Source organism: Anomaloglossus baeobatrachus, chromosome 12 (genome assembly GCF_048569485.1).
Source record: "Anomaloglossus baeobatrachus isolate aAnoBae1 chromosome 12, aAnoBae1.hap1, whole genome shotgun sequence".
Taxonomy (NCBI): domain Eukaryota; kingdom Metazoa; phylum Chordata; class Amphibia; order Anura; family Aromobatidae; genus Anomaloglossus; species Anomaloglossus baeobatrachus.
Genome location: NC_134364.1, coordinates 131,251,876 through 131,268,408, shown reverse-complemented (window position 1 = coordinate 131,268,408; position 16,533 = coordinate 131,251,876). Strand labels below are relative to the sequence as shown.

The 16,533-nt window shown below is 51.5% G+C and overlaps 1 protein-coding gene across 1 annotated transcript in view; it reads right to left on the bottom strand.

Moving 5' to 3' along the window:
• The window catches only part of INO80 (INO80 complex ATPase subunit), a 322,016-nt gene that overhangs the window by 123,731 nt on the left and 181,752 nt on the right, over positions 1-16,533 (bottom strand). Inside the window, exons 20-23 of the mRNA XM_075331242.1 lie at positions 11,480-11,647; positions 11,061-11,194; positions 10,414-10,481; positions 10,039-10,132 (exon numbers count right to left, since the gene is read on the bottom strand). Coding sequence (XP_075187357.1) covers positions 10,039-10,132; positions 10,414-10,481; positions 11,061-11,194; positions 11,480-11,647 — 464 coding nt within the window. The remainder of the gene's footprint in view (positions 1-10,038; positions 10,133-10,413; positions 10,482-11,060; positions 11,195-11,479; positions 11,648-16,533) is intronic.

Genomic DNA, 16,533 nt, shown 5'->3' with positions numbered 1-16,533 from the left:
CGGTCCCGTCCAGCTACCCCCTCACCCCCGCAGGAAGCTGAAGGGCCTGAACCAGAGAAGGAAGTACCGGAGCCACCGGGTTATGAGCCGTTTCGTAGGCTACCCCGCTTACCTGGACAGTCCCTCTCCGACCATGTGAGGGCCCAGCGGGCCGAATGGCTGCGTGCATACCACCCAGCGTGAAGAGGTGGTCATCCGGAAGAGACGTCTGTTTGCTGTTAGGAGCCAGCGAATGTTACAGCTCAAGCAACGTTAAAAGTACTGAACCCAGGAGGAGCTTAATGCAGAACTGTGCGTGGACTCCTTCCGTGACTGTTAAGAAGGAATCTTGTTGTCCTGTTGTTTTCTGCCCACCCAAAGACTGGGAGCGCTTGGAAATAGCCTCCGGGCAGAAGGTCAGCTAAGACCGGGAGCGCCTGAGGAGGGCCTCCGGGCAGATGTGCGACTAAGACCGGTAGCTTCCCTGGAGGGACTCCGGGCACCAAACTTGTGTGCCAGTCTGTGTGTTTTAAGTATTGTGTTTTCCTACATGTGTTGTTTTGCAGGTACGAACCTCGCCAGGAGGCTGAGGTTAAAGAGGGGAGGAATGTAAGGGGTAGTCGGACCCCTGGTAGTGAAGGAGCGGTTTTTCCCCCCCTGAAGACGCCACAGTAGTATGGTGGCAAATTGTAAATGTTGATGGTAAAATGTTACCTGCCATAAACTGTTTCCCCACTAGGTGCCAGTGTAGAGCAGTGGTTCCCCTGGTAACAGTGGCAGGGAATGAAGGGGCAGGGCAGCCTAGGTGGGGAAGGAAGGGTTCTGAATGCAGGGCAGTGTGCTGGGAGATGTAACAGGAGAGTGAGCTGAGGAGAAGTGCCGGGGCAGAGTGCAGGAGTGGGTGCTGTGGCAGTGGAGCGGAGAAGTTGGAGCTAATCCGGAGCCGGTAGTGAGTACTGGAGCCGTCCCCTAGTTCAATACAAATCCCTGGGAAAGGGCTGGACTAAAATCGGGATAGGAGTACCACTGCTAGGGGAATAACAATTGGCCCCTGCAGGCAAAGGAAAGTGCCCGTAGAGAAAAAGGAAACCGTTTTTGTAGAAAAGGACTTGTAACTTGTAACGTACTAAAGTAAGACTGCTGCAAACAGAAAGATGGAAGCTTTGTCTAATAAAACGGTGTTTGGTTTACCCGCTGCCTGCAATTGTCTCTTTCCTGAAAGTGAAGAAGGAGCTGGAGAGCACAGAAGGAACGCTGTCATGAATGGGCCCCATGCATCCACACTCTGCCCCAACAACACACCTGTTTTGCAAGTAACGGCCGGGCCGGGGTTCAGCCTGCGGCCCACAAGGCGAGGGGACCCGAATACACCCCCTGAGGCGCCCCCTGCCCCCGTTACAAATGCAAGGTATTACACTGAACTTTTGGACCAATTGAAGGCAGCTCTGAAGGCCAAAAGGTACAGCAAGCTGTCCAAAGGACTCTTGTTCCTGCAAGACAACGCCTCCGCTCACACCGCACAAGCGACCACAGCAAAACTGGCAGAGCCGGGCTTCCAGCTGGTGACCACCCACCCTATTCATCAGATCTAGCTCCCTCCGACTATCATCTCTTTCCAAACCTAAGGAAACACCTCAAGGTACCAAATCTCACACCATTTCTGATGTCATGGCTGCTACGGATGCCTGGTTTGAGGCACAACCGAAATCCTTCTTTTTGTTAGGCTTACAGAACATGGAATACCGATGTAAGAAGTGTTGTCACCAGTGGAGAGTGTGTGGAAGAAATGGAAAGTTTCATCATCCTGCCTCGTTTCTTTCTGGGTAAAGCCAAAGACTTATCAGCAGCCCCCTCGTATAAACGTTGGTCGTTATCAATGGGATATGGGATAACTGGGGCACAACTAAAGATCAGCAAATAATTTTGAGTGCAATCGAATTCTGCAAAAAAAATTGGCATTCACCAAATTCACCAAGCAGATCCTTTTTTCTTGTTTTTACTTCCTTGGAGATTAAAAAAATGGCAGCCACAGGCCAACATTTCTCTAAACCAATAAAGGCCATCAATATGCTAAAAAAACAAGATAAAATATAAACATTACACTCCGCTCTCCGGCCTCTTTGCCACTCAACGCCACCCGTCAGGGTTCTGCGCATGCACAATACCCTTTGGAGCCTAGAAAACCGGATGGCCGGGCCTAGCGACTGAGGTTGGGTTATTTCATTGCCGCCGATCTGCAGATTCCTCGAGGAGCGGACGGGCCAGAGACGGAAGCAGTGAGGGCAATATGGAGATATACAATTATTTATTACATATTATGTTATTAGACTCCGGGGTCTGGAATGTCCTGGGAAAAAACGCACAAACAGGCAAATTATAATTTTACCTGATCGGCTCATCTGAGGGTCCCACCAATACGAAGAACGGGGCTCAGCAATGTCCTCCCTGAATGGTGCGGGGGTGGAGCGTGCACACATACACATTACATGCGCACCTACACGCCCTTCATCCCAGGTCATATCTCCCATACTAAGGACAACCGCTATAAGATCCTGGGCATGGCCATATGATAAGGTGGCGGTTATGCCAAGAAGCGGCCCTGTGGTCACAAGCCGCAGGCATTTACCCTCCCCGATCCATTAGAAAGGTCATAATGCCGGCCTAGACATTACAGAAATGCCCAATGGAAGGAGCACCAGACTAATAATACTGCAAACATGAAAATTAGCCCCCCACATCCTTCACAAGATTTGGCCCCGCAAATTGAGGCCCTATAGAAATAAAAGGAGAAAATGGCTGTCAAGTGTTGAATGCAAAACCACAGTTTTTGCACAATAGGTCTTAAAGGGTGGCACCTAAAGAGTTACTGTTAAAGGGGCAGCCAAAATCACTCTAAAGTCTGTAGCTACAGCAACGGCTGTCAACAACCAGTGCAGAAGGGGGCCTCATTATGAGAATAGCCTAAGAGTAATCTAGTTCTAGTTGCCTACAGTCACTGCAGAAGTACCCGGGGCCTCATTTATAAAAATTACCTCACAGTAAGATCGCTCTAGTTGCCTATAGCAACCAAAGTGGAGCTTTCAGAATTGAAGCTGCTGAGGTAAAGTGAAAGCTGATTTCTGATTGGTTGCTATGGACAACTAGAACAGTCTGACTGTGAGGCCGTTTTTATGAAGCAGATTGGAGATCCTTCAGGACACACATTTTCTGATATATATCGTATTTTCTGGTTTGTAAGATCCACTTTTTTTCCCCCCAAAACTGGGGGAACAATGGGAGTGCGACTTACAAACCACATATGGCTTACTGAGGCGGCAGTGGTGTCGCAGGGTTGGCAATACGGAGGGTTTGGAGAGGGTGTCACTGCAGTGGAGTGGCTCAGGAGGGTCAGTGTGCAGCAGCGGAGGGTCAACAATACTGTAGGCTTGTGGGGTGTTGCGGTGGCGGGCACCATCAATCTGCCGGTGGACTGCGGGCTGTTTTGAATCGCCTGCAGTTAACAAGATGGACTCCAAGAAAATGGCCGTGAAGGCAGCGCGTGTGCAGATGGGATTCCACGGCCATTTTCTTGAAGTCCATTGTGTCAACGGCCGGCGATTCAATGGAGCCTGCACAGTCTGGATCAATGACACTTGCCGCCGTGACACCCCAATGAGCCTGCAGTATCCCCGACTCACCGTACACTGAAACGCTTGAGCCGTGATACCCCTCCTCCGAAACCGCAGCACCGCAAACCCTCCTGAGCCGCGACACCTCCTTCTCCTCCTAGAATGTAGCATTGCCTACCCGGTTTTCTCTGATCTTCCTGAGCCGCTTCATCACTGCCGCCTCATACAATATAGGATGCACTAGGATTATAACACGGACCCTCATTTTACCAGTAAAAAAGTTTTTCTATTTCCCTTCTACAAATTTGGGGTGCATCTTATAATCCAGTGCGCCTCTTATAAAACGAAAAATATGGTATATTTTATATATACTGTATATATATATATATATATATAGAGAGATATATACATATATTTTATATATACACTGTATATATACACATATATATATATATATATATATATATATATATACACATACATACATACATACATATATATATATATATTATATATACACTGTATATATGAAGGGAATTTTGTTTACTTACCGTAAATTCCTTTTCTTCTAGCTCTAATTGGGAGACCCAGACAATTGGGTGTATAGCTTCTGCCTCCGGAGGCCGCACAAAGTATTACACTCAAAAGTGTTAAGCCCCTCCCCTTCTGCCTATACACCCCCCGTGCTCCCACGGGCTCCTCAGTTTTGGTGCAAAAGCAAGAAGGAGGAAAAAGAATTAAAAACTGGTTTAAAGTAACCTCAATCCGAAGGAATATCGGAGAACTGAAACCATTCAACATGAACAACATGTGTACACAAAAAAACAGGGCGGGTGCTGGGTCTCCCAATTAGAGCTAGAAGAAAAGGAATTTACGGTAAGTAAACAAAATTCCCTTCTTCTTTGTCGCTCTATTGGGAGACCCAGACAATTGGGACGTCCAAAAGCAGTCCCTGGGTGGGTAAATTAATACCTCGTAAGAGAGCCGTAAAACGGCCCTTTCCTACAGGTGGGCAACCGCCGCCTGAAGGACTCGTCTACCTAGGCTGGCATCCGCCGAAGCATAGGTATGCACCTGATAGTGCTTCGTGAAAGTGTGCAGGCTCGACCAGGTAGCCGCCTGACACACCTGCTGAGCCGTAGCCTGGTGCCTCAAAGCCCAGGACGCGCCCACGGCTCTGGTAGAATGGGCCTTCAGCCCTGAGGGAACCGGAAGCCCAGCCGAACGGTAAGCTTCGATAATTGGCTCCTTGATCCACTGAGCCAGGGTTGATTTGGTGCTCTCACCAAAACTAACAAGTGCAAATCCTTTTCACATTGGTGAACTGGATGAGGATAAAAAGAAGGTGAGGAAATATCCTGATTGAGATGAAAGGAGGATACCACCTTAGGGAGAAAATCCGGAACCGGACGTAGAACCACCTTGTCCTGGTGAACACCAGGAAAGGGGCTTTGCACGACAATGCTGCTAGCTCAGACACTCTCCGAAGAGAAGTGACTGCTACAAGAAAAACCACTTTCTGCGAAAGTCGTGAGAGGGAAATATCTCTCATTGGCTCGAATGGTGGTTTCTGAAGAACCATCAGAACCCTGTTTAGATCCCAGGGTTCTAACGGCCGCTTGTAAGGTGGAACGATGTGACAAACCCCCTGCAGGAACGTGCGTACCTGTGGAAGTCTGGCTAGGCGCTTCTGAAAGAACACAGAGAGCGCTGAGACTTGTCCCTTAAGGGAGCCGAGCGACAAACCCTTTTCCAGTCCAGATTGAAGGAAGGACAGAAAAGTAGGTAATGCAAATGGCCAGGGAGAAAAACCCTGAACAGAGCACCATGACAGAAAAAAATTTTCACGTCCTGTGAAAGATCTTGTCGGACGTTGGTTTCCTAGCCTGTCTCATTGTGGCAATGACGTCTTGAGATAACCCTGAAGACGCTAGGGTCCAGGACTCAATGGCCACACAGTCAGGTTGAGGGCCGCAGAATTCAGATGGAAAAACGGCCCTCGAGATAGCAAGTCTGTTCGGTCTGGTAGTGTCCACGGTTGGCCGACCGTGAGATGCCACAGATCCGGGTACCACGACCTCCTTGGCCAGTCTGGAGCGACGAGGATGGCGCGGCGGCAGTCGATCCTGATCTTGCGTAACACTCTGGGCAACAGTGCCAGCGGAGGAAACACATAAGGGAGCTGAAGACTGCGACCAATCCTGAACTAAGGCGTCTGCCGCCAGAGCTCTGGGATCTTGAGACCGTGCCATGAACATTGGTATCTTGTTGTTGTGCCGGGACGCCATGAGGTCGACGTCCGGCACCCCCCAGCAGCAACAGATCTCCTGAAACACGTCCGGGTGAAGGGACCATTCCCCTGCGTCCATGCCCTGGCGACTGAGATAATCTGCTTCCCAGTTTTCCACGCCTGGGATGTGAACTGCGGATATGGTGGATGCCGTGGCTTCCACCCACATCTAAATCCGCCGGACTTCCTGGAAGGCTTGCCGGCTGCGTGTGCCGCCTTGGTGGTTGATGTATGCCACCGCTGTGGAATTGTCCGACTGAATTCGGATCTGCTTGCCCTCCAGCCACTGCTGGAACGCTTTCTGGGCAAGATACACTGCCCGTATTTCCAGAACATTGATCTGAAGCGAGGACTCTTGCTGGGTCCACGTACCCTGAGCCCTGTGGTGGAGAAAAACCGCTCCCCACCCTGACAGACTCGCGTCCATCGTGACTACTTCCCAGGATGGGGGAAGAAAGGATTTCCCCTTCGATAATGAAGTGGGAAGAAGCCACCACCGAAGGGAAGCTCTGGTCGCCTGAGAGAGGGAGACGGTCCTGTCGAGGGACGTCGTCTTCCTGTCCCATTTGCGTAGGATGTCCCATCGAAGGGGACGCAGGTGAAACTGCGCGAAGGAGACTGCCTCCATTGCTGCCACCATCTTCCCCAGGAAGTGCATGAGGCGCCTCAAGGGGTGTGACCGGCCTTGAAGGAGAGATTGTACCCCTTTCTGTAGTGACTACTGCTTGAACAGCGGAAGCTTCACTATCTCTGAGAGGGTATGAAACTCCATGCCAAGATATGTCAGCGAGTGGGCCGGTGTCAGATTTGACTTTGGAAAATTGATGATCCACCCGAAACCCTGGAGAGTCTCCAGGGAAGCGTCGAGGCTGCGTTGGCATGCCTCTTGAGAGGGTGCCTTGATCAGCATCCAAGTACTGGATCACCGAGTGACCCTGCGAGTGTAGGAGCGCTACTACAGTAGCCATAACCTTGGTAAAAACCCGTAAGGCTGTTGCCAGGCTGAACGGCAGTGCCACGAATTGCGGGTGTTCGTTTCCTATGGCGAAGCGCAAGAAGCGCTGGTGCTCTGGAGCAATCGGTACGTGGAGATAAGCATCTTTGATATCGATCGATGCAAGGAAATCTCCTTGGGACATTGAGGCGATGACGGAGCGGAGGGATTCCATCCTGAACCGTCTGGTTTTTACATGTTTGTTGAGCAGTTTCAGGTCCAGGACCGGGCGGAAAGACCCGTCCTCCTTTGGGACCACAAACAAGTTGGAGTAAAAACCGTGGCTCAGTTACTGAAGATGAACCGGGATCACCACTCCTTCTGCCTTCAGAGTGTGCAGCGCCTGCAGAAGAGCCTCGGCTCGCTAGGGAGGCGGGGATGACCTGAAGAATCGAGTCGGGGGACGAGAGGTGAACTCTATCTTGTAACCGTGAGACAGAATGTCTCTCACCCAGCGGTCTTTTATTTGTGGCAGCCAGGTGTCGCAAAAGCGGGAGAGCCTGCCACCGACCGAGGATGCTACTAGAGGAGGTCGAAAGTCATGAGGAAGCCGCTTTGTTAGCGGCGCCTCCGGTGGCCTTTTAAGGACGTGACTTAGACCGCCATGCATCAGAGTTCCTTTGTTCTTTCTGAGACCTTTTGGACGAGGAAAATTGGGACCTGCCCGCGCCCTGAAAGGACCTAAACCTCGACTGCCCTCTCCTCTGTTGGGGTATGTTCTGTTTGGGCTGGGGTAAGGATGTATCCTTTCCCTTGGATTGTTTGATGATTTCATCCAGACGCTCGCCAAACAGCCTGTCGCCAGAAATTGGCAAACTGGTTAAGCGCTTTTTTGGAAGCAGAATCTGCCTTCCATTCCCGTAGCCACAAGGCCCTGCGGAGTACCACCGAATTGGCGGCCGCGACCGCCGTACGGCTCGCAGAGTCCAGGACAGCAATAATAGCGTAAGACGCAATTGCCGAGGTCTGTGTGGTTATGGATGCCACTTGCGGCGCGGCCGTGCATGTGGCTGCTTCAATTTGCGCTTGACCTGCTGAGATAGCTTGTAGCGCCCATACGGCTGCAAATGCTGGGGCAAAAGAAGCTCCGATAGCTTCATAGATGGATTTCAACCAGAGCTCCATCTGCCTGTCAGTGGCATCTTTGAGCGAGGCCCCCTCTTCCACTGCAAGTATGGATCTAGCCGCCAGTCTGGAGATTGGAGGATCCACTATGGGGAAAAAGGATAACGTGTATCCTTAAGGCGCTTAGAAAAACGCTTATCTGGACAAGCATGATGATTCTGGAGTGCCTCTCTGAAATCAGAGTGGTCTAGAAACATACTCGGTGTATGAGAAGCTGACTCCTCCGCCGGAGGAGCTGAGGGAGAAATATCCAGCATTCAATCGATGGACGCAATAAGAACGTTCACTATGGCGTCCCCGTCTGGAGTATTAAGATTGAGAGCGCCCTCAGGATCAGAATCCTGATCAGCTGTCTCCGCATCATCAACCAGAGATTCCCCCCGCTGAGACCCTGAACAATATGATGTCGAGGGAAATTCTAAGCGAGCCCACTTAGTCGGTCTGGGACTGGGGTCTAAGTCAGAACCCTCAGCCTGGGATGTATGAGATACCCCGGGAGGACATTGTTGGTCCAACTGAGGTGGGCCCGGGAACAATGATTCAACAGAGTCCCTTTGCTGAGATACCGGTCTGGACTGCAAGGCTTCTAGTATCTTAGCCATAGTCTCAGAGAGTTTTGCAAACTCCGTCCCCGTCACTAGGACAGTGTCAACAGGTGGCTCCCCCTGGGCCCCTCTTAGCAGGGGCCCTGGCTGAAGAAGTGTCACAGGGGCCGAACAATGCACACAATGAGGGTCAATGGAACCTGCCGGCAGCTGGGTCGTACAAGCGACGCAGGCAGCATAATAAGCCTGTGTTTTGGCACCCCTGCCTTTTGTGGGCGCCCTGAGTAACACAATAGGGTATATAGCCAGAATGAACTGTGCTCATACAGTGTAAAATATATACTATAAACAAATAATGTATCAATACACTACAGCACCATGGGGCTAGCACCACAGGTGCTGCTTACCATCCGCCTAAAGCGGTTATGAGGCCACCAGAGACCGTGTCTGGGTCTCCCAGGGTTTGTCCCTCTCTGCAGCGTCGTAGGAGCTGACAGGAAATGGCTGCGGCGTCCTGACGAGAGGAGGGAGCCGTGGGCGTAGCCGAGGTGCTCACACTGTGCACAGTGAGGGGGGTGGAGTATGGAAATCATACTCCAGCCCTCAGTGCTGCTCGTTCCGTGCAGCGTCCCGCCCTTCCCCTGCCTGTCAGGGCTGAGGGCAGGAGAAAGGGAAACTAGGCCGCAAGCAAGCCGGGGACTCGAGTATAAGCGTGGCCGCCGTAAAAGCGCGGCCGACGCCGAAGTCCCCGGCGAACTACTAGTCCCAGCCGCGCCACAGTTTCCCATGGCAGCGGCGGTTAGTGCGGTAGCCCCTACATATAAACACACTCAGCGACGCTGAGTGTGTAATGGCACAGTTTAACCCGGTCAGCGCCGCGGTGCACTAGCACACCCAGCAAAGCTGAGGTGTTGCCGTGCGCGGTCCCCACAGGGATACAGAGTACCTTCACGTAGCAGGGCCATGTCCCTGAACGGTACCCGGCTCCTATCCAGCAGGCTCCACAGGAGTTGTGGATGAAGCACGGTCTCAGTGCCTGGAGACCGATAGGATCCCACTTCACCCAGAGCCCTGAGGGGGATGGGGAAGGAAAGCAGCATGTGGGCTCCAGCCTCCGTACCCGCAATGGATACCTCAACCTTAACAACACCGCCGACAAGAGTGGGGTGAGAAGGGAGCATGCTGGGGGCCCTATATGGGCCCACTTTTCTTCCAACCGACATAGTCAGCAGCTGCTGCTGACTAATCTGTGGAGCTGTGCTGTGCGTGTCTGACCTCCTTCGCACAAAGCAAAAAACTGAGGAGCCCGTGGGAGCACGGGGGGTGTATAGGCAGAAGGGGAGGGGCTTAACACTTTTGAGTGTAATACTTTGTGCGGCCTCCGGAGGCAGAAGCTATACACCCAATTGTCTGGGTCTCCCAATAGAGCGACAAGGAAATATTATATATATATATATATATACACACATACATACATACACACACACACGCGCTTACCTGGCTTGGTGTCCATTGCGCATTACATTGGCCATCTCTGCTGGAGAGATATTAATGAACCGAAGAAAGGAAAAGCAGCTCTCTTCATCTGATCCTGGGTTTTAGAAAAAAAATAGGGTAAATCCATATAAATATGGGAAGGAACATCGAAAATGTCATTGTACAATATTGTTTATGCAATGACAAAATATTTAATGGCGTTCTACCAGGATACACATGGATTTAGAAATGAGAGGATCCGACCAGGTCACTTCCCCATGATAGGACATTTACAGTAGATCCCATACATGCTGTATTGTCAGGCCCTGTGCATGTGAATAGAAGTATTGGGGTGAGAAGAGAATAGATCTGCAGTAGGACAGGCCAGTTACTTACTTTTCCTGTGGAAGAGCGATTGTTGAATGTGATCTGGTGCAAATGGAGATAGGAGCGTGTGTAAACACCTACAAGGACAAAATCAGAATGAGCCGCCATGTTTCAGCAACAGCTCCAGGCACAATACTGACCCAAATTATCTTTTAGGATGTTTAAGTGTTTTACTATTTCCGTTCACAAGGTGCCATATTTTTTTCTCTGTCATCTATGCATCCAATATGCAAGAGGCAGTGGCTAGGGAAGTGCTGTGTCACGCGCCAAACACTTTACACCTCATTACATATTAATACAAATCTTAATTTTTAGCAGAATGCAACAGCAAGTAAAAGAGATATAAAAGGTGTCAGTAGATTTCCATTTCACAACACCTGCACACATGTGTGGTTTGGGGGGGGGTTGATTTGATTGACAGATTCAACGCAAAGAAATCACCTACATTGATTAGGTTTTTACTCTCACCTGTTACGTGAGAAAATTGAAAACCCTAATTTTTAGCAGAATGCAACAGCAAGTAAAAGATATAAAAGGTGTCGGTAGATTTACATTTCACAACGCCTGCACACGAATGTGTGGTTTTGAGGGGGTTGATTTTATTGACCGTTTCACTGTAAAGAAATCTCCTACATTCGTCAGATTTTTACGCTCACCTGTTACGTGAGTAATTTAAAAATTCTATGTTTCCCTGCCGGAAGAGAAATTTTGATATCTGGTACGGCCTTAGTGCTAAGTAAAAGGGAGACCAGGTTTCTTGGCGTTCGAATAGTTCTGAGTGATTGCACACCTGAAGAAGGAAACAAAGAGCAGATGGGTTAATGCAGCTGATGAATATAGATAAGGGTATATATAACAAATGGTATATATAACAAATCACTGCAAAAGTCACAGACGTGAATTCATGGAACTTTACAACATATCTTAAAGGAGTATTGTCAGATTTCTGTAATTTCCTATCCTTGGATCCGGCATCCCAGCGCCAGTAAGGCCCCGGCTTTACTTTATACATGAAATCCTGGCTGGATGGTCGTTGTTTTCTATGGAAATCAATAACAAGTAGAGGAATCCTCACCTTCCTGAATTGCATAACGAGGTTCATGAGACTACTGGTGGTGTTCTGTGCTTGCTGGGTGGTGCCCATGGAGGACTGCAGGAGGTCGTCAATGGAGATTTTATTCTTCAGGGCTTGATACAGCAACTTCTGGCGACTCGTCAGATTGCAGTACATGAGGATTTCAATCTGCATTGTAGAGGAAAATGTTGTTACTTCATTAAAAAAGAGAATTTTGTTTACTTACCGTAAATTCTTTTTCTTGTAGTTCCGACATGGGAGACCCAAACCATGGGTGTATAGCTAGCGCCTCCGGAGGACACACAAAGTACTACACTCAAACGTGTAGCTCCTCCCTCCGGGCTATATACACTCCCTGGATGACAATCTACCCAGTTCAGTGCAAAAGCTGAAGGAGGACATCCACACATAAGTAGAGATAGAGTAAAACTCGGCAAAACCAGAACTCTGTCTACTAACAACAGCCGGTGAAACACACGGAACAAAAAACTGCCAACAGGCAACAGGGAGGGTGCTGGGTCTCCCATGTCGGAACTACAAGAAAAAGAATTTACGGTAAGTAAACAAACTTCTCTTTTTTTTCATCGTTCCTTATGGGAGACCCAAACCATGGGACGTTCCAAAGCAGTCCATGGGTGGGAAATAAACCAAACTGAGAAGTAGGCAAAACCTAACTTCACAAATGGGCGACAGCCGCCTGAAGGATGCGTCTGCCCAAGCTCGCATCTGCCGAAGCATGAGCATGCACTTGGTAGTGCTTAGAAAAAGTGTGCAGACTGGACCAAGTGGCAGCCTGACACACCTGCTGAGCCGTAGCCTGGTGCCTGAAAGCCCAGGAGGCACCGACAGCTCTGGTCGAGTGCGCCTTAATCCCCGGCGGGGGAGGCACCTGAGAACACTGGTAGGCATCGGCGATAGCCGACCTAACCCAACGAGCCAGGGTCGGTTTAGAAGCCGAGAGGCCCTTGCGCTGACCCGTGGTTAGCACAAAAAGTGAGGTGCACCGCCAAAAAACGGCGGTGCGAGACACATAGATTCGGAGCGCCCGCACCAAATCCAAGGTGTGCAACGCCTTCTCAAAGCGATGCACAGGGGCCGGACAAAGAGAGGGCAATGAAATGTCCTGGTTAAGGTGGAAGGAAGACACCACCTTAGGGAGAAAGTCCGGAGTCGGACGAAGAACCACCTTGTCTTGGTGAAACACCAAAAAGGGGGATTCCGAAGAAAGCGCAGCCAAATCAGAAACTCTCCTGAGAGAAGTTATGGCTACTAGAAAGACAACTTTCTGTGAAAGTCTAGACAAAGGAACCTCCCTGAGAGGCTCAAAAGGGGGTTTCTGTAAGGCCGTGAGGACCAGATTAAGGTCCCAGGGATCCAAGGGCCGCCGGTAAGGAGGGATGATGTGAGATGCGCCTTGCATGAAGGTGCACACCTGAGCCAGTCGGGCGATACGCCGCTGGAACAATACCGACAAAGCCGACACCTGTCCCTTGAGGGAATTGAGGGACAGACCTAACTGTAGACCTGACTGTAGAAAAGACAGGATGGTCGGCAAGGAGAACGGCCAAGGAGCATGGCCGGAAGAGCGACACCAGGACAGGAAAATTCTCCAAGTCCTGTGGTAAATCTTGGCCGAGGAAGACCTCCGAGCCTGAGTCATGGTGGAGATGACCTCAGAGGGAATGCCTGAAGCCGTCAGGATCCAGGACTCAAGAGCCACGCCGTCAATCTGAGAGCCGCAGAATTCTGGCGGAAGAACGGACCTTGAGAGAGAAGGTCTGGGCGGTCCGGGAGATGCCACGGCACCTCTACGGACAGGCGGAGCAGGTCTGGGTACCAAGCTCGCCTGGGCCAGTCCGGAGCAATGAGTATGACTCGACGGCCCTCCATTCGGATCTTGCGCAGAACCCTGGGCAAGAGCGCTAGAGGGGGAAACACATAGGCCAGACGGAACTGAGACCAATCTTGAACCAGTGCGTCTGCTGCGAAGGCTTGAGGATCGTGGGAGCGAGCCACATAAACCGGAACCTTGTTGTTGTGCCGGGAAGCCATTAGCACCACTTCCGGAGTGCCCCACTTGCGGCAGATTGATCTGAACACTGACGGATGCAGGGCCCACTCGCCGCCGTCCACGGTTTGACGGCTGAGATAATCGGCCTCTCAGTTTTCCACGCCTGGGATGTGGACTGCGGATATGGTGGACTTGGAGTCCTCCGTCCACTGGAGGATTCGTTGAACCTCCAACATCGCCAGACGGCTGTGAGTTCCGCCCTGGTGATTGATGTAGGCAACCGCTGTCGCGTTGTCCGACTGAACCCGAATGTGCTTGCCCGCCAATAGGTGGTGAAAGTCTAGGAGAGCTAGAAACACAGCTCTGATTTCCAGCACATTGATCGGGAGGGCTGATTCGGATGGAGTCCAAGTGCCCTGTGCTCGGTGATGGAGAAATACCGCTCCCCAACCGGAGAGACTGGCATCCGTGGTGAGGATCACCCAGGACGGAGTCAGGAAGGAGCGTCCCTGTGAAAGGGAGAGGGGCTGAAGCCACCACTGAAGGGAGTTCCTGGCTTGTGATGACAGAGCCACCAGCCTGTCCAAGGAAGAGATCCGCTTGTCCCAACAGCGGAGAATGTCCAGCTGCAAGGGACGCAGATGGAACTGGGCAAAGGGAACCGCTTCCATGGACGCCACCATCTGACCCAGCACCTGCATGAGGTGTCTGATGGAATGACGGCGGTGCCTCAGCAGAGAGCGCACCGCCAGACGAAGGGACTGCTGTTTGACTAAGGGCAACTTGACAAGTGCCGGCAGAGTCTCGAATTGCATCCCTAGGTACATAAGTACCTGGGTCGGGGTCAGAGTCGACTTGGGTTGACAAGCCACCCGAACTGAACTAGCGTGGCGACAGTGAGAGAGACACTCCGCTGGCAGTCTACACTGGATGAGGCCTTGACTAGGTCGTCCAGGTAAGGAATCACTGCCAATCCCTGGAGGTGCAGGACTGCAACCACTGCTGCCATGACCTTGGTGAACACTCGAGGGGCCGTGGCTAAGCCAAAGGGAAGAGCCACGAACTGGAAATGTTCCTCTCCGATTGCAAAACGTAGCCAACGCTGGTGTGAGACCGCAATAGGCACATGCAGATAGGCATCTCTGATGTCGATGGATGCCAGAAAATCTCCCTGGGTCATTGAGGCAATGACCGATCTCAGAGATTCCATGCGAAAGTGCCGCACCTGAACATGCTTGTTGAGAAGCTTGAGATCCAGGATGGGTCGGGAGGAACCGTCCTCTTTGGGGACTAGAAAGAGGTTTGAGTAGAAACCGCTGAACCGTTCCCGCGCGGGGACCGGAACAATTACACCGTTGGCCTGCAGGGATGCCACGGCCTGAGAGAAGGCGGCGGCTTTGGAGCAGGGGGGGGTGGACAGAAAAAATCTGTTTGGCGGGCTGGAAGAAAATGGTATCCTGTAGCCGTGGGTGATGATATCCCGCACCCACTGATCGGAGACGTGTTGCAACCACACGTCGCCAAAGTGGGAGAGCCTGCCACCGACCAAGGACTTTGCTGGCGCGGCCAGATAGTCACGAGGAGGCTGCCTTGGTGGCAGCAGCTCCTCCGGTCTTTTGAGGACGCGGCTTTGCGCGCCAGTTGGATTTACGATCCTTGGCGGTAGTGGACGAGGCCGAGGGCTTAGAGGATGACCAGTTAGAGGAACGAAAGGAACGAAACCTCGATAGGTTCCTGCCCTGGACAGGTTTCTTGGCTTTAGCTTGTGGCAAGGAAGTACTCTTCCCGCCAGTAGCTTCCTTAATTATGTCATCCAGCTGTTCCCCAAACAGCCGGGACTCAGTAAAAGGGAGACTCGCAAGGTACTTCTTAGAGGAAGCGTCCGCTTTCCACTCTCGAAGCCACAAGATCCTGCGGATCGCGAAGGAGTTAGCGGAGGCCACCGCCGTGCGGTGAGAAGCCTCCAGGATGGCAGACATGGCGTAGGATGCAAAAGCCGAAGCTTGAGAAGTTAAGGCATCCATCTCAGGAATAGAGTCCCTGGAGAGGGAATGAATCTCCGCCAGGGAGGCAGAGACAGCCTTAAGAGCCCACACTGCCGCAAAAGTCGGGGAGAACTAGGCTCCTGCCGCCTCAAATACAGACTTGGCCAGCAGGTCAACCTGGCGGTCAGTGGGGTCCTTAAGAGAAGTGCCGTCAGCCACAGCTACGACTGTGCGGGCTGAGATTCTGGACACTGGAGGGTCTACCTTTGGGGACTGGGCCCAGTCCTTAACCACCTCCGGTGGAAAAGGGAAACGGTCATCTGAACTACGCTTCGGAAAACGTTTGTCAGGACAGGCCCTGGGCTTGTTAACAGTGGTCTGAAAGCTGGAGTGGTTAAAAAACATACTCCTAGGTTTCTTAGGAGAGGTAAACTGGTGTACCTCTACCAGAGAGGGTTGTTCCTCTGACTCATGTGGGTTGAGGTTCAGTACGGAGTTAATGGACGCAATCAAGTCACTAACATCCGCATCACCCTCAGACAAGTCAATGGGGTACATAGAGGCAGAGTCTGAGCCCACAGTAAGTGAATCCTCCTCGCCCTGCACCTCGGCTTATGAATCAGAGCCGTGGGACGAGGAAGGAGAAGGGTCTGTGCGTCTCCGTTTAGGGGGACGGGGTCCTAGGACATGCTCTGAGGGCTCTGCAGAGCTCGGAGCCGCAGAGACACCCTGAGAGGGAGGCTGATGCATAGACAGCAGCGTCCGGGACAGCTGCCCCATGGAGTCGGCAAAAGACTTGGAAATAGCTTGTGAAAAGGATGCTACCCAAGCCGGGGGTTCAGCCACCGGGGCCGGAGCAGCCGGAGGGACCCCTGCGGAGGCTCCAGGCTGAGACACAACCATGTTAGCACAGGCATCACAATGTGGGTATGTGCTTGGCTCTGGCAGAATGAGCTTACACGCAGTGCATATAGCATACATGTTTGCAGCCTTGCTCCTAGTGACAGACATGCTGCTGAGGAGAAAGTTGTGCAGCCAGAATACACTCCTGTAGAATG